Source organism: Loxodonta africana, chromosome 8 (assembly GCF_030014295.1).
Source record: "Loxodonta africana isolate mLoxAfr1 chromosome 8, mLoxAfr1.hap2, whole genome shotgun sequence".
NCBI classification, from domain to species: Eukaryota; Metazoa; Chordata; class Mammalia; order Proboscidea; family Elephantidae; genus Loxodonta; species Loxodonta africana.
In genome coordinates, this window is record NC_087349.1 from 266,474 (window position 1) to 285,182 (window position 18,709).

An 18,709-nucleotide genomic window follows, 5' to 3' on the forward strand; every position below is an offset into this window, starting at 1 on the left:
CATAATATTTGATGTTCTGTGAAAAGCAAAATATGGTGCATTAGGTAATGGAAACCAAGGTAAGAAGACCTTCACTGTAAGGATCAATGTTCATCTGGCAGGTTGTTGTTGTTGGGTGCCATCGAGTTGATTCCAACTCGTAACAACTCTATGTACGACAGAACAAAACACTGCCCAGTCCAGCGCCATCCTCATAATCATTGTTATACTTGAGCTCATTGTTGCAGCCACTGCATCAGTCCATCTCCTTGAGGTTCTTCCTCTTTTTTGCTGACCCTCTACTTTAACAAGCATGATGTCCTTCTCCAGGGACTGGTCCCTCCTAATAACCTGTCCAAAGTACGTGAGATGAAGTCTCGCCTTCCTAGCTTCCAAGGAACATTCTGGCTGTATTTCTTCCAAGATGGATGTGTTCGTGCTTCTGGCAGTTCACAGTATATTCAATATTCTTCAACAGCACCATAATTCAAAGGCATTAATTCTTCTTCAGCCTTCCTTATTCACTGTCCAGCTTTCACATGCATATGAGGAGAAAACACCATGGCTCAGGTCAGGTAAATTTGCCCAGTACAATGTGTCATTTGATTTCTTGACTACTGCTTCCATGGGCATTGATTGTGGATCTAAGTAAAAGAAAATCCTTGACAACTTCAGTCTTTTCTCCTTTTATCATGATGTTGCTTACTGATTTAGTTGTGAGGATTTTTGTTTTCTTTATGTTGAGGTGTAACCCATACTGAAGGCTGTAGATTGCTTTTCATCAGTAAGTGCTTCAAGTCCTCTTCACTTTCAGCAAGCAAGTTTGTGTCATCTGCATGTTGCAGGTTGTTAATGAGTCTTCGCCAGTTCTTATGACCTGTTCTTCTTCATATAGTCCAGTTTCTTGGATTATTTGCTCAGTATATAGATTGAATAAGTGTAGAGAAAGAACACAACCCTGACAACATCTTTCCTGATTTTAAACCACACGATATCCCTTTGCTCTGTTCAAATGACTGCCTCATGGTCTGTGTACAGGTTTTGCATGAGCACAATCAAGTGTTCTGGAATTCCCATTCTTGGCAATATTATCTATAACTTGTTATGATCACACAGTTGAGTGCCTTTGCATAATCAACAAAACACAGGTAAACATCTTTCTGGTATTCTTTGCTTCCAGCCAGGATTCATCTGACGTCAGTAGTGATATCCCTCATTCCACGTCCTCTTCTGAATAGGGCTTGAATTTCTGGCAGTTCCCTGTCGATGCGCTGCTGTAACTGCTGTTGAATGACCTTCAGCAAAATATTACTTGTGTGTGATGTTAATGATATTGTTTGATAATTTCCCCATTCTGTTGGGTCATCTTTAGAATAGGCACTAATATGGATGTCTTCCAGTCAGTTGGCCAGGTAGCTGGCTTCCAAATTTCTTGGCATAGGCCAGCGAGAACCTACAGCCCTGCATCTGTTTGTCAAAATATCTCAGTTGGTGTTCCCTCAATTCCTGGAGCCTTGTTTTTCACCAGTGTCTTTGGTGCAGCTTCAACTTCTCCCTTCAGTACCATTGGTTCTTGATCATAGGCTACCTCCTGAAATGGTTGAACATCAACCAATTCTTTTTGGTACAGTGACTCTGTGTAATCCTTCCATCTTCTTTTGATCCTTTCTGTGTCGTTCAGTATATTTCCCAGGCTCGAATTTTTTCTTCAGTTCTTTCAGCTTGAGAAATGTGGATCATATTCTTCTCTTCTGGTTTTCTAACTCCAGGTGTTTGCACATGTCATTATAATACTTTGCTTTGTCTTCTCAAGTCATTCTTTGAAATCTTCCATTCAGATCTTTTACTTCATCATTTCTTCTAGTCGCTTTAGCTACTTGACATTCAAGAGCAAGTTTCAGAGTCTCTTCTGACATCTGTTTTGGTCTTTTCTTTCCTTCCAGTTTTTTAAATGACCTTTTGCTTTCTTCACGTATGATATCCTTAATGTCGTTCCACAACTCATTAGGTCTTCAGTTATTAGCGTTCAATGCATCAAATCTATACTTGAGATGGTCTCTAAATTTAGGTAGGATATTCTCAAGGTCTTATTTTGGCTCTTGTGGACTTGTTCTTATTTTCTTCAGCTTCAACTTGTACTTGCATACGAGTAGTTGGTCTTTTCCACAATCAGCCCATGGCCTTGTTCTGACTGATGAGATTAAGCTTTTCTACAGTGTCTTTCCACAGATGTAGTTGATTTGATTCCTGTGTATTCCACCTGGCAAGGTCCATGTGTATAGTCACCGTTTATGTTGTTGAAATAAGATATTTGCAATGAAGACGTCATTGGTCTTGCAAAATTCTATCATGAGATCTCTGGCATTGTTTCTGTCACCAAGGCCATATTTTCCAACTACCGATCCTTCTTTGTCTCCTACTTTGGCAATCCAATCACCAGTAATTATCAATGCATCCTGATGGCGTGTGTGGTGCATGTTTGATCAATTTCAGACTGCAGGGATTGGTAAAAATCTTCAGTTTCTTCATCTTTGGCCTTAGCAGTTGGTACATAATTTTGAGTAACAGTCGTATTAACTAGTTTTTCTTGTAGGTGCTTAGATATTATCCTATCACTGACCATGTTGTACTTCAGGATAGATCTTGAAATGTTCTTTTTAACGATGAATTCAACACCATTTCTTTTCAATTTGTCATCCTTGGCATAGTACAGCACATGATTGTCCGATTCAAAATGGCCCAAACTCATCCATTTCAGCTCACTAAATGCCTAGGATATCAATGTTTATGTGTTCCCTTTCATTTTTGACAATTTCCAATTTTCCTAAATTCATACTTTGTACATTCCATGTTCCTATTATTAATGGATGTTTGCAGCTGTTTCTTTTCATTTTGAGTAGTGCCACATCAGCAAATGAAGGTTTCAAAAGTGTGACTCCATCCACGTCAATAAGGTCAACACTACTTTGAGGAGGCAGCTCTTCCCCAGTTGGCTTTTGAGTGCCTTGCAACCTGAGGGGCTCATCTTCTGGTGCTCTATCAATGTTCCACTGCTATTCATAAGGTTTTCACTGGCTATTTTTTTCAGTAGACCTCCAGGTCCTTCTTCTTAATCTTAGTCTGGAAGCTCAGCTGAAACCCGTCCACCATGGGTAACCCTGCTGGTGTTTGAAATACTGGTGGCAGAGCTTCTACATCACAGCAACAAGCAAGCCCACCCCGTACGACAAACCGACAGATGTGTGGTGCATCTGGCAGGAGTTGGACTATCTTTAACGTTTGTGATATCTATAAGTACCACAGGCTTTACATAACTCTAGTGCCCTTTCTTTTTTTTCCTCTTGTGATTTTTGGGCTTCCTAAGTATTCCTCCTCAAAGAGTCCATGTCTTGAAGGTTTTTCAGCTGTAGTCCACTGTTATTAAACCGTAGCCCTGTGGTATGGTGGGAAGGTGTGGGGAGGGAAGTGTTCTATACAATCTTATGATTAAATGCGAGCATTTTATTGGGCCTGTGTCTTGGGGCTCCAACCTTCACAAGTATTCTCTTGAGTATAGCTAATTTCCTCCACCCCTACTTCCTTGAACCTGTTACCTCTCCTGACTATATTCCCCCCTTAGGTAACACAGGAAGGCTGGGGAAGGTTTCCCTTCCCCAAGCTAGGATAAGTCTTTGGAAAAGATCTTCTCCTGGAGAGTCAATTTTGGTGTGGAGAAGGCTCTGGGCTTATTTCACAACAATTACTCATCCCCTCCTTCTGTCAGAGCCACAAAGGGGTCTTTTGGATGTTCGCCAAAGAATCAAAAGTGAGGGCTTTCCCTAAAACTGTGGTCCCCAGGAGTGTCTCACTCTCATGTTAGTCCACGTTCAGCCTTCAGCAATTCATCAAATTGTATTCAAGTGTTTCTCCTAATTCATATCTTCAGTGGCTTCTGTTCAAGGTAAGTAGTTCTCAGCTGTATCTCTCTAGATGCACCTGCCTCTGTACTTTGGGGTGATGTTTGCCAAGTAAGCTCACTCCAGTTCTCTGATGGTTCAAGGAAAGTACCTTTTTCCCAGAATGTCCAAATTTTTCTTTTGTAGAGGTGGGAGTGACAATTTTTAAGCTCATTCTTTACATGTCAAGGGTGAACCTGGAAGTATAGACATTTATTTCAGAAATTTCCAACTTTTTTTTAATTTTTATTGTGCTTTAAGTGAAAGTTTACAAATCAAGTCAGTCTCTCTTACAAAAACTTATATATACCTTAAAAAAAATTTTTTTATATATACTCCTAGTTGCCCTCTCCCTAATGAAATAGCACACTCCTCCTCTCCACCCTCTATTTTCATGTCCATTCAGTCAGCTTCTGATCCCCTCTGCCCTCTCATCTCCCCTCCAGACAGGAGCTGCCGACATAGTTTCATGTGCCTACTTGATCCAAGAAGCTCACTCTTTACCAGTTTCATTTTCTATCCCATAGTCCAGTCCAATCCCTGTCTGAAGAGTTGGCTTTGGGAATGGTTCCTGTCTTGGGCTAACAGAAGATCTGGGGACCAGGACCTCCGGGGTCTTTCTAGTCTCAGTCAGACCATTAAGTCTGGTCTTTTTACAAGAATTTGAGGTCTGCCTCTCACTGCTCTCCTGCTCCCTCAGGGGTTCTCTGTTGTGTTCCCTGTCAGGGGTGATGTTGCCACAAGTCGAGTATCGTGAGCCGCCACCAGAAGCTAGCAAGAAGCAAGGAAATTTTTTCCCCAGAGTCTCAGAGAGAGCATGGCCCTGCCAACACCTTGATTTTGGCCTCCTCTTCTGGCTTCCAGGGCTGTGATAGAATAAATTTCTGTTGTGTTAAGCCACCCAATTTGTGGTACTCTGTTAGGGCAGCCCCAGGAAACTAGCACATCTGGTTTTCTACCCCTAAAGGCCTGTCCTTCCAAAAGACTGGATTCTATGACTTATCCTGACTTGCTCAGCCTGCTTCCTTCCTCAGTTCATCACCATGTAAAGGTGAGAAGGAAGGAGGGATAAAGGGTTCTCACTCAATTTCACTGGGTGCTGCTTTTGCCCTTCTGGTCCTAGGTTCTCATCTGCAGAATCTGTGCTGCAGGTTCACCACCAGGGCCAGGTGGAGATCTGAACCCACTGCAGTCTCACCCCAAAGCCCGCAGCCACCCCATTTGCACCAGGCAGTGTGGATTATGAGTGGCCTTCAATTTCCCTGAGAGCACCTTGCTTTACAGAAGGACAGATTACGGACAGAATAAGGAAATCCCTGGTGCATAAGAACACTGGAGACATGTCATGCATGTGCCCCTGAAGGAGACTGTTCTGTGGCCAGCTTCCGCCAACCCTGGGCCCAGCAATCTCAGGTCCAAACTAGCTGCTGACTCAGTTCTTCTCTCCCAGCCAGTAGCCCACGCTGTCTGGGCTTCTAGTGGCTTATAAAAACGTGTAGAACACACCCACATTTAATTTTTATTTATTTCAGAGGTAAGTCACCAATTGTCAAAGGGTACTGATGTCAAAAGTAACCGTGGCCCCCAGCTCCACCCAGGGTATGCAGTAGGTGCCTGTATTTTTCTGCAGACTTCTACACATTTTGGTTTCAGCTTTGCCATCTCTTTTACTATTTTTTTTTCCCCCACAGATGTTCCTTCTTGGTATTATCTGTTTTTGTTACAGGGGTCGAGAGGTTGACTTCTTTTTTATTCTGATTCATACTCCTTTTCTGTAACTTTGGTCTTCTGAATGGTTCTTACATTTGTGGCTATCCCAAAGAGGAATGCAGCTATCAAGGCCAAAATACGACCAAAGATCAATCTCAAATATGTGATTAAATCGTCACTTTGTGATACTGCCCTAATTCTTCTGGGAGGAGGTCCACTGTCTTCGCTCCCACCAGGACCCGGGCTTAAACACAGTGGAGGGCCCCAGCCTATGTGGCAATGACAGTGTCTTCTATTGTTGCACATTCCTCGATAACTGCACTTCTCAGGGTGACAGTCATAGTTCAGTGCAATCAAAGAACCGTTGCAATAACTGCCAGGACTACATAATCTTCCAGGAGCACAGGGGGTACCAGATCTCACATGTCCAACATCAGTTGTCTCTGTTGAACGGTGTTCATCCAGTCCAAAACACCGGAGCCCTGAGATCCAAGACTGATGGAATGAAACATGGTCCTGCAACCGGGGAAGATGGCTGACATTGGTACACTGCAATCGTCCACATTTAACATCTCCTTCATCACAACTCTGAAATACTTTGTTTTCAGCGCTTCTCCTGCAGTGTCCAAATCGGGAGCCTTTTCTATTAATATTATAGCAAGCATCTTCAGCATTCACGGCATCTCGGCCAAAGATTTCTTTGCAGTGCATAGAGCGGTCAGTGCAATTACCCTGATAGCAGTATCCCTCTTCAGTGCACGGGGTTCCATCTTGCAGATAAAAATCACCAGGGCATCTGTGGGTTTCCCCGGTGCAGTACTCTGGAAGGTCACATATATTTTGGATAGATCTGCAAAGTGTCCCCAGGGGGGAAAAGGAACAGTTTGTACAGCATCCTCCTTCACTGCAAGCACTACCAGGGGTCAGTGTACAGTCAGTTCTACAGCACTCGCTGCTATAGCACTGCTTGAAGGAGCCGCAGTCGCACTGCTCCGACCCCTCTACTACAGAGTCTCCGCAACGTTGCTTAGTAACACTTTCATTGTAAAAATGTCCAATCTGCCTGAATAGGCAGTGGTTTCCAGTTCCAGCTGACTCATGCAGATCTGCAATGGAACAGTTACTGAACACATCTGTTATCACAGGGTACCTATACATAATGCAGGTGGTCCTTCTCTGGCAATAACAAGTGTCCGCATCAACGTGTAGACCCAGAGTTCTCCCAATTTGAAAGGAAGTAATCACAGATAGCAACAAATAATGTCTTCCGAGTTCGCCGATCATGACTAGATTGTACGGTGTGCATACGCTGTTTTCCCTTGCATTAAACTCAATATCATTAGGTCCTCCTCTAATCACTATGAAGGCTGACTCTCCCTGAAGAGCATGATACACATGATGTGCAAAATGATTGTGATATGCACTTGACTGTCCATAATCCCTCATATTGGTTGGATCCCCCTGGTTATATACAATCAAAGCGGTAACATAGTACCTTATATCAAGGTTGTGATACATTGCGTTAACTAAACTACCTAAACTTATCAGATATTGCATACACTGTGTTACATTGTTGAATCGAAAAGCCATTGAATGAGAACTTATAGGAAGGCCTCGTAAGGCACCAGCGTGAGATGCATAGAGCTTACTAGAGATCCTCGAGGCTGCACTGATGGGAGCTTTAGACAACGGAGGGTTCTTGTATCCTAGTCTATATGTAGGCCCCGTGGCATTGGTATCTGCCACTATCTCAGAAACAACATGTTCAAACATGTGGGAACCCTTCAAGGGTTTGATTTCATAGGCAAGGTCATCCAACTTCATAATACCTTCGAGACCCCCATAGCAGGTGCCAATAGTGACCATGGATTGAGGAATCTCCTCCAGGAAGCCGAGGTAGTGGCAGTCTTGAGGGATGTAGGGGTGGTCTATCTGCAAGGCTCTTTGGTCGTCCTGGGATACCACCTGCAGATGTCTGGGCCAAAACAGTTTCTTGCGCCGCATGTGGATGACATGCCTCTGGCCCCCAAAGCGAAGGCTGTAGGAGAGCCAGCCTGGTACCTGCATACCTTTGCCGTGAGCCATCTGCTTCCTGGGAATCACAACCTCAGAGGAGACGTAGCGCCATGAGGGACGGCCATGAGAACATTGGCCAGGATCCAGGAGCTCCCAGAGCCCAAGCAGCAAGAGGGCTCCCCTGAGGGTGACCTGGCCCTCTGCCAGCCTCATGCCTCAGCTCAGGGATATCCGTCCAGAAGGAATGGATAAAGGGAGTATCCTCAGTGAAGCCAGGTCTGAAACGTCTGCTGTAGCCACTCCCCTCCTGTGGAGACACTGGCAGAGAACATAGAGCTGCCACAGGGTTCTCAGCATCCTGCCTCTGGGTGGGCCACCTGGTCACCTGGATGATTAGGTAACAGTTGAAGGCGTGGCAGTGGGTGGGTCTGGACATTTAGTCCAGCTGGGGTTGGAGTGGGGTAGGTGGGAGGGTTGTGTACCTGAGTGCCGGATGTGAAGGGAAAAGGGAAGGAACACAGAGGTGTTTGAGTGCGGGTAGCACTCAGGCTTCTGAGCAACCCCAGCAGGAAATGCACTGTTCCACGGACATGCACCAGCATTGATTCTTTCCCTTGCCTGTGGCCAGGCTGATGTTCTATGGGTCACAGTTTCATGTTGCAAGTCCTGGAGGAAGCCAGACAAGCTCCACTGGCTCTACCAGTTCAATGTCTTGTCTCTGCCCTGGGCTGTCCCCACCTCTGTCTGCTGGGCCAGGAGTTGCTTCACTTACCTGGGAAGGGGCTGCAAGGTGCAGAGTGGCAGTTGCCCAACCGATCAGATCTCTGCTAGAACCAACCCTGCAATGCTCAGTGCAACCAAAGACCAAAAACAACATTGCCGTTGAGTCGATTCCAACTCATAGCAACCCTATAGGACAGAGTAGAACTGCCCCATAGAGTTTCCAAGGAGCACCTCGTAGATTTGAACTACTGACCTTTGGATTAGCAGCTGTAGCACTTAACCACTATGCCACCAGGGTTTCCACAACCAAAGACAGAGGAATATAAGTACTGTTGTGGTAGCAGCCAGTTGGGTCTCTGCTTCTCCATAAACCCAGCCATGCTGAGGCTTTGTGGTGTCCTTCTGTCCAGTCCCAAGAAAACTCATCCTGAGAGTGGACAATCACTTGGTCTAGGGTCTAGCTGCAGGATAGAGACCTCACAGAAACAGTGGCAGAGAAAGAGAGTTAGAGGGTATTGTTCACTGGATGATATCATGGGTGAAAGACAAGCTCCCCTCTGAATTACCACCTATCCCTACTGTGATTGATGAAAGAAAAGTCAACTGCTATCATACCAAACAACCAAATGGTTGGGTGTCTTTGTTACAGCACATTGAGTTCTTCTCTAAGATACTGCACATTCCTAAATTTCCTCCTTTGCTATCTTTCACATTTTTTATTGTAGTAAATATATATATACTTTGTTGTTGGATGCCGTTCAGTTGGTTCTGACTCATAGCAACCCTGAGTACAGCAGTACAAAACACTGCCTGGTTCTTCGACACCCTCACCATTGCTGCAGCCACTGTGTCAACCCATCCCATTGAGGGTCTTCCTTTTTTTCACTGACCCTCTACATTAAAGCATGGTGTCTTTCTGCAGGAACCAGTCCCTCCTGATAACATGTCCACAGTGTGTAAGACGGAGCCTCGTCATCCTTGATTCTAAGGAGCATCCTGGCTGTACTTCTTCCAAGACAGATTTGTTCGTTCTTTTGGCAGTCCATGGTATATTCAATATTCTTTGCCAACACCACAATTCAAAGGCTTCAACCCTTCTTCGGTCTTCCTTATTCTTTGTCCAGTTTTCACATGCATGTGATCCGATTGAAAACACCATGGCTTGGGTCAGGCGCACCTTAGTCCTCAAGGTGACATCTTTGCTCTTCAACACTTTAAAGAGGTCCTTTGCAGCAGATTTACCTAATGCAATGCGTCTTTTGATTTCTTGACCGCTGCTTCCATGGTTCTTGATTGTGGATCCAAGTAAAATGAAATGCTTGACAAATTCAATCTTTTCTCCGTTTATCATGATGTTGCTCATTGGTCCAGTTGTGAGGATTTTTCTTTCCTTTATGTTGAGGTGTAATCCATACTGAAGGCTGTGGTCTTTGATCTTCATTAGTAAGTGCTTCAAGTCCTCTTCACTTTCAGCAAGCAAGGTTGTGTCATCTGCACAAGACAGGCTGTTAATGAGTCTTCCTCCAATCCTGATGCCCCGTTCTTCTTCATATAGTCCAGTTTCTCGGATTCGACCCTATAGAGCAGAGTAGAACTGACCCACACAGTTTCCATGGAGAGACTGGTGGATTTTAATAGCCGACCTTTTGGTTAGCAGCCACACTCAACCGCTGCATCACCAGGGCTTCTCCATGAAGATTACAGCCTAGGAAACCCTATGGGGAAGTTCTAAGTTGTCATATAGGGTCACTATGAGTCAGAATCAACTAGACAGCACATAACAACTAAGATTGTACTGAGAAACATTTCTCCAAGCATTCGTCTGAATGACTCCCGAACAGAGTCTATCTAAGGTGTGTGAGAGCCGACTGCACGGCACCAACAGCAACAAGAAGGCATGGCAGGAATGGCCCATGTTCCCCTGCTGACTGAAGGGAGGGCACCACCATGGAGCAGCTTCTATTAACCAGCAGTTTCCATGCTAGCTGTGAGAGATCATCAGCAAGTTAAAACTAATACTTTCACATTTGAGAGCCTCCATGGGTCAAGGCAGGCCGTGTGACCCTCCTCTGCTGAGTGTAGAAAGAGAAGAAACATCATAGACCAATTTTCATTGATGAAAGAAAGCAAGGTGCAGTTGTGATTTTCATGTAGTGCCATAAGGTGTTAAGTAAAAGATTAACGAGTTTGACTTGTGTTTTAGAGCTGACATGGTGAAGTTATCTAAAAGATGGGTGTCAGATACAGCGAGGGGTTGGCCAGAGGGGATACGTGCCACCAGCGTAGTCCAAGAGGGCACCAGATGAGGCACAGGATGACTTCTGAGGCGCCACAAATACGAAAGGCCCCTGAATGAGGCAGCCGGACAAGAGGGGGGAGCCTTCTGCTGACGTGTCACTGCTATCAATGTCTATTCGTCTTGAAACTGGGGTGGGGATGCAACTTCGAGATTGCCCCTGGGCACTCGTTATCCTCGCTGAGCCCCTGGTCAGATGTTTGGACAGGGGCCCAATTTCAGTGCTTGCCATAAGCATTATTTTCCATAGATGTGCCCCTGCCCCTGAAACATACATGTATACACGCTATCAAAGTAACACAGCCAAACACAGAAAAGCAGAAAGAGTGAGAATCAGCAGTGGTTTCTGAGGGGCAGGCAGCTCATGGGGCGGGGGGTAGGCGGCGTACAAGTAAACGCCCTCCTCCTTCTATTGTTCAGTGGTCTTGAGAAAGAAAGAACGTGTCCCAGGAACTGACTGCAGGCCAGGATAACTTGAGCACAGCACATACAGAGGACTGGTCAGGATGCTTCTGCAGTGGTCAGGGTGAGGGACGATGGTGGTAGTGCAGGTGGGAATGGTGGGCTGCTTCAGGCGTACCTTGGAGGCTCAGCTGCCAAGAACTGCTGGTAGATCACACATATGTACGAGGGGAACAGAGAACCAAAGGTGGCTTCTAGAATTCTGGCTACACTGAGAACATGGTAACCAGAGCCATTCTCTACCCTGTGGAAAACTACAGAAGAACAAACTTAGGAAAATCACCAAAAGATTTCTTCTGGACATGGTAGATGTGGATATTTGGAGTCATACAAGTGTAGAGAACAGTGTCCAACTGTGCATACAACTCTGATGTAGTTTTCTAACCAAGAATTTGGAGATCATCAGCCTATAGTAGATTTGAAAGCCACTCTAATAAGCTCATAAAAGGTGTACATCAGGGTTGTATCCTTTCACCATACTTAGTGAAACGACTCGTGTTTTTGAGCTGACATGGTAAAGTTACCTAAAAGATGGGTATCAGATGCAGTGAGGAGGAGTCAGAGGGGACACTTGCCACTGGTGTGGTCCATAAGGGCACCAGACGAGGCACAGAATGACTTCTGAGGCACCACAAATATGAAAGGCACCTGACTGAGGCAGCCGGACAAAAAGGGGGAAGGTGTTTCTGAGCAAATAATTGCTGAGCAAATAATTTGAGAACCCGGGCTATATGAAGATCATGACATCAAGATTGGAGGAAGACTTATTAACAACCTGCAATATGCAGATGACACAACTTTGCTTACTGAAAGCGAGAAAGATTTGAACTACTTACTGCTGAAGATCAAAGACTTCAGCCTTCACTATGCATTACACCTCAATATAAAAAAAAAAATTCTCACAACTGCACCAATAAGCAACACCACGATAAATGGAGAAGAGACTGAAGTTGTCAAAGATTTAATTTTATTTGGATCCACAATCAACGTCCGTGGAAGCAGCAGTCAAGAGATTGAAGGACATATTGCACTGAGCAAATCTGCTGCAAAAGACCTCTTTAAACTATTGAGAAACAAAGATGTCACTTTGAGGGCTAAGGTGTGCCTGACCCAAGCCATGGTGTTTTTAATCGCCTCATATGCCTGTGAAAGCTGGACAATGAATAAGGAAGACCGAAGAAGAATGGATGCCTTTGAATTATGATGTTGGCGAAGAATGTTGAATATGCCATGGACTGCCAGAAGAACGAACCAATTTGTCTTGGAGGAAGTACTGAGGAGCCGGAATGCTCCTTAGAAAGAAGGATGGTGAGACTTCATCCCACATACTTTGGACATGTTATCAGGCAGAACCAGTCTCTGGAGAAGGATATCATGCTTGGTGAAATAGAGGGTCAGCAAAAAAGAGGAAGACCCTCAAGATGGATTGACACAGGAGCTGCAACAATGGGCTCAAACATAGCAATGATTGCCAGGATGGTGCTGAACTGGGCAGTGTTTTGTTCTGGTGTACATAGGGTAGTTTTGAGCTGGAACTGACTGGATGGCACTTACAACAACATAATAAGCTAAGACTGCCTAGGGGTAGAATGCTATATTCACTATAGAATAATTTCCAACTGTATAAAGAGAGTCAGGAAACTGTTTACATATTTACTAATCTACTATGATTTAAATTTACAATATATATTAAGTGAGAAAAGCCAGAGTCACAGCTTCTGAACTCTTACTTGTCTCTGTACCCTGGGTTCACTACGTGTCTACACACATTGCACCCACTTACTTGGTTGAAGTGTGAATTATTCTCCCTTCATCAACTGTAATTGAAGAAAAAATAACCACTTGTTTCCTCTGTGAATACCTGGCCATATTGAGGCTGGACTAATTTGGTAAACATGTTATGAGAGCACCATTTTTATCTCATTCCCTGACCCACTGCCCTGCCTGCACACGTGGTCTCCGGGCACCTCAGTGCACTAAGAAAAGTTTCCAGGAGGCTCAGGTGATTGCCAGGTCCCCGAGCAGACTTAGAAAAATTACCTTCGGCTCAGGCAGACCACTGCTGCTCTCCCAAGACCCTGAGGCAGGCACAGACCCGTCCCAGACACCAGCCCGGGACTTGGAAAATTTCCAGAGCCTCATCCAAGGAGCAGGCAGGAGCCTGGGCCCTGGGTGTGTGTATGTGTACAGCGGACCCTGTCATCATGTACAGTAAATCTCTATGAATCAAGGATTGTGATCACCACCACACCTAATAACGACCTACCCGCTACGGCATCCCCCGCAGGCTATTGCTGGTCTGGGCAGCCTGATGGAGGGTTAGAAGATTTTCGGAAGGCTCAGCAGTTGACTGACCTGGCTCTGGTGGGGAGGTGGGTGTGTGGAGCTCAAAGATGACAAGAGTTCAGGCCAGAGGAGGACCGGCCTTCTCCATCCCTGGGCCCCCGCGCTCTCCGCCTGTTCCCTCCGTGTCGTGCTCACAGCCGACGGACTTTTGAGTATTGAGCTCGTGCCTGTCTCCACGGCTCCCAGCAAGGCAGGGGACGGTGCGCTCCGCTTCAGTTTCCACTTCCACCTGATACTGAACTTCAGCGATTCCGCCGACAGCCACGAGAGGGCGCGCGAACAGCCGGCTCCACGCCCCGGCCCCCAGAGCGTGGGAACTGCCTGGGCTCGGCGGGAACGGACGTGGGCGCCGCTCCCACGGCGAGAGGAGGCGCTTTCCCTCGCGCGGGACCCACCGGCCCGGGAAGGGCGCCGCGGCCGCTTCGGGGCCGAACCGGGTCAGCAGTGAGGGCAGCGTTCCCTCTTCGCCACCCGGACTGCACAAGTGGGAGCTTGGCTGCGGCTTCTCAGGAAACAATTTTCTTCAGCACTGAGCACAAAACCGTCCAATTTCTAGACTGTTTCCGTGTGTTGTGTTCTCTACTTTCTCATAAAATATTTTAGCGAGACTTCCGTAAACAGTTTGCACTCGACTACAAGCCTGAAGGTTGGTGATTCCATCCCACCCTGTGGCACCAAGGAAGAAGGGCCCAGAGATCTGCTTCCATAAAGATTAAAGCCAAGAAAACCCACCGGAGCACAGTTCTACCCTGTAACACGTGGGATCACCATGAGTTGGAATCCACTAGACACCCACTGGTTTGTGTCCTTTTGTTTTTGTTTGTTTTACAAAAGTATCCATTTGTTGATGGTTTTGGTGGGTTGAAACCATAGCATACTCTAGTATTTTTTATGGCATCAGCATTGTTGCTGGGTGGAAACTCCACGGATTCAGAGAGAGGGGAAGAGCATATACAGTCATAACACGAGTGTACAAAGTACTGGGACCTTCCAGTCACCAGCGCCAGCGTGAGCCCTACCCAGAAACTCAGGGAGAAATTGGACATGGGTGTCCTTAGACACATGCTTTTGTTAAAATTTTTAATGGTTATTTTTCCCTACAATATTAAACTAGTTGAACAAAAATTGAAAACTTTACAAATAAAACAAAGAAAAAGAAAACCAGCAACCAAATTGCCATCCAGTTGACTCCAACTCATAGCATCCCTATAGGAAGGTCACATCACTTCCCCCGAAGTTCATCTTAACTAGTGAAGAATATCTGCACCATGCCCTTTAAGACTCCAACTCATAGCATCCCTACAGGAAAGTCACATCACTTCCCCCGAAGTTCATCTTAACTAGTGAAGAATATCTGCACCATGCCCTTTAAGACTCCAACTCATAGCATCCCTATAGGAAAGTCACATTACTTCCCCCGAAGTTCATCTTAACTAGTGAAGAATATCTGCACCATGCCCTTTAAGACTCCAACTCATAGCATCCCTATAGGAAAGTCACATTACTTCCCCCGAAGTTCATCTTAACTAGTGAAGAATATCTGCACCATGCCCTTTAAGACTCCAACTCATAGCATCCCTATAGGAAGGTCACATTACTTCCCCTGAAGTTCATCTTAACTAGTGAAGAATATCTGCACCATGCCCTTTAAGACTCCAACTCATAGCATCCCTATAGGAAGGTCACATTACTTCCCCCGAAGTTCATCTTAACTAGTGAAGAATATCTGCACCATGCCCTTTAAGATCTGTCTACATGGGATCAAATTGACAGCAGCAACTCGAGAGGTTAGATAGGAGCTTTATGGGGCATGAGTGCATATCAGTGGGGAAGGAACAACTCAGAAAAGGAGGGTGAGTATGGTTGCACAATTCAAAGAATGTAATTAATGTCACTTAAATACCCTACCCCTAACCCTACCCCTACCACTACACCTTCCCCTGACCTTGACCCTGACCCTAAACCTGACTGCAGTGCAGTGAATTACTTAATATGGCCCTTCTGGCCATAGTCTTTGTCACTTCCACTAAATGACTGGGTGGGACAATGCAAATGAGGTGCTTGTGGCCCACCAAGGAGATTAGATAGCTTGCTAATAATGTAAATAAGGTGCATAGCACCCTTGTGGGGCTAGGACCGTGCAAATAAGGTGCATGAAACCCTAATGAGGGGATTGCTCAGTTTTGCCATCCTCCTGGGCTTAAAGGGAGACACAGAGAGGAGAGAGGAGCTGTAACACGAAGACAGCAAAAGAGACAGTGCCAGAAGGCAGAACCCAGGAGACCAGTGCCAGATGGCTGTGGGGGGGCTTGCCAACCCACAGAGCTAAGACTTGTCACACTTGCCCAAGAAGGCACCCAGCAGGGCCCCGTGGCAGAGGTCAAGAAGAAGCTGTTTTGATTGAAGAACTGTATCCTGAGTTCGTTTCTCTTCTTGATTGTGAACTGTACCCCGTTACTTACCTAATGAACCACTGAACTGTAAGTATGGTTCGTGAGTTCTGTGAAACATTGCAGCCAACTACAGAACGTAAAGATGGAAAGGAAGGTACCGAGGTAAGGGGGAGTAGTTGGTAGAGATGATGGAGTGGTACACCAGTCTGGAAAAGTTAGACATTTGGGACATCTTTAGCCTACAACTCATAGGAACCAACTTTGTGCTGATCCTTATAAAATAAATTATTTGTTTAATGACCCAGATAGAAAACCTTAAACCCTGAACCTGACACCCCGGCCCTAGGCCCAGTCCCAACCCTAACCCCTAAACCCTAACGCTAATACTTTAAGCCTAACCCTAAAACCCTAACCCCCTCACCCCCTAGCCCCCTAACCCTGACCCTGACTGTAAACCCTGACCCTAACCCTAAAACCCTAACCCTACCCCTAACACAAAAACCCTGACCCTAAACCCTAACCCTATTCTGTACACCTCCAGGCATCAGGGAGAAGCAACTATAAATATACACTGACCATCAAAGGCAATGCAACTGAGAGAAGTTCCAAGAATAATATTTTTCTCCAAATTACCAGTAATTTACCAAGATCAAGAGTCCAGCCCTGTCCCCTGGGAACCTCCGGAGTTGGACACTGGACTGGGTGGCATTCAAGCCCTTGAGGGCTCATCCACAAGAGACTGGCATGCAAGTGCGACATGTCTTCAGTGGAGGAGAAGTGAGGGGCTTTGCGGAGGGAGAAACCCAAGGAACTTCAAGCGCCTGTTGGCACACACCTCCCTTTCAGAGCAGACAGCCTCGCTGCCCTGTGATAAGTTCCAGATGTGCACCTTGGGCCTCTGCTCCAGCCCACTATCATATAGGGCCTTGTCAGCCGAGGAGCTGGCCAAGGCAGCACAGCACAGGTGGTTTCAGGACAGCACTCTCTGATGACCAGTAGCACCAGCCCATATCTCTGGGATGTCAGTGGGAATCAGTGGGAGGCCCACAGAGCACAGGCGGAGGGAGCCAGGAGGTGGCAGCAGCCAGGAGGGAGCCAGGAGGTGGTAACAGATGGGCGGTGGACAGAGTGGCGCTCAGATGAAGACCGAACACTCCTCAGTCCCTGGATTCCAGTCCTTTTCCTCAAGGCCCCCATGGTTTCTGGGGGTTACGGTACCATAGCTCCTTGTCCCTCCACTTGTCTGCTGGCTGGTGACCAGCACCCTCTCAGGACCCCATGTGCTGTCCCCTGCCACTTCCCCAGGGCCTTTCTTGCCCGCATAGGCCAGCCCCACTGCTCCTAAAAACAGAGGTTCTCTGGGGCCCACATGCCCTGAACCAACCCTGGGGACTGTGTAGCCCCGGCGGATCTCCACGTAGTGGGGGAGTTCAGCTCAGATCCTCACAAGCAAGAGGAATCAACCCTCCCCACATCTCAGAGGTCCCTGTCCCCAGCAGCTCTGCCTAACAACAGCCTTTTAAAAAGTACTGCTATTAAGCAGAAGTGGTTGGATGCATCTGCATGAGTCCCTGGAAGTTCAAGGACAGCACTAATGACATTTAAAGGAGAGCCTGGGGCCTTACAGAACAAAGACTGTCTGCTCCAAGGTGACTTTGTCTCTGCTGCTAGAAGCTACTCGTAGCCACAGTTCTCCTGCTTAAAGAAGACACACTGCACACTGAGTCTGGAGACAGAAAAGTACGCTCTTCAGGGACGTCCCCTCCGCCACAGAGGGCTCATGGCTTTCTTACTGGTATCTCCTTTTTAGGAAGCTGAGCTCCGTGCATCAAGCTGGCCCTGCTGTGTAGCCATCACCGTCCTGGCCCGCAGGGTCTCTGCTCCTTACCACATAAGATTTCTAGACCTGAGAGAAACCTTTGAGGTCAACCAAGTCCAAAGCATTTGTTTATGATAGAGAAATTGAGGCTGCAGTGGCAGGACTTTGGCCAAGGGCCCACAGTCAGACAAGAGCCCAGCCCTTGACTCCAGACTAGACCCTAAAGGATTGTACCTGGTTCCAGGTGAGGGCTGCCTCTGGCCTGGCCTTCCCCAGAGGAGGTGCTTGCATCTAGCCATCAGAATCTTGGCTGTTCACCAAAGGCCTCTCAGCTAACCAGCACCACCCAGATGGGGACAACAGTGACAACTTCATGGGGACACTATGCTCATCAGAGACATTGCCTTCAGCCACACCCCCTACAGGCAGAGTCTGAGGAGGGTTCCTGTTCAAGGGACTGACTTGGGGGGATGCTCTCTGGGGATGGGGAGAGGTGGAAGCAGGAAGGGAAAGGGGAAAAGCCAAGTGAGGCTGCGGTCTCAGCTGGAGATGGGCCTGTCTTCTCCCCCCGGCAGAGCCAGTCCCTCAAATGGGTGGCCCTGGCTGCCCTGCTGGCCAGAGGGCTGGGGAAGGGGTCTGTCTGGGCAGAAGTCTCGGTAGCACACATTATGAGATAAGGGTAGTGGTCAGGGGCTCTCAAAGTATGACTCCCAGCCAGCATGTCATAATCCCCTGGGAGCTTATTAGAATGCAAATTTGGGGCCCTACCCTGGATCTCTCGGGTGGGCTACCTGAGTTTTAATGAGCCCTCCAGGTGATCCTGATGCCGAATCTGAGACTGTTAGGACTGTGGGGCTGGGGAAGATGTCAGTGACCCTGAGACACTCTGGCAGGTGGGCAGGATAGGGGCATGGTGGGGCAGAGCTGCTCTGAGGTAGCCCCTGCTCCTGGCCCAGGGTGGCCCTTGTCCTGGCCTCCCACCTCCCTGTGTTGGGTTGGATGAGTGACACATTCCTGGGTGTGATGGGGA

The 18,709-nt window shown here is 46.9% G+C and overlaps 1 protein-coding gene across 1 annotated transcript; it reads right to left on the reverse strand.

Annotated features, from left to right (window-relative positions):
* Positions 1–5,631: 5,631 nt before the first annotated feature.
* On the reverse strand, positions 5,632–7,853 carry LOC100677223 (disintegrin and metalloproteinase domain-containing protein 21-like). The gene has a single exon (XM_003420546.3). It carries the CDS (start codon positions 7,851–7,853, stop codon positions 5,664–5,666), a length of 2,190 nt encoding a protein of 729 aa, XP_003420594.2. The 3' UTR covers positions 5,632–5,663.
* Between the last annotated feature and the right edge of the window lie 10,856 nt (positions 7,854–18,709).

Coding starts and splice junctions, on each gene's coding strand:
- LOC100677223 (XM_003420546.3), bottom strand. CDS start 7,853: ATGAGGCTGGCAGAGGGCCAGGTCACCCTCAGGGGAGCCCTCTTGCTG.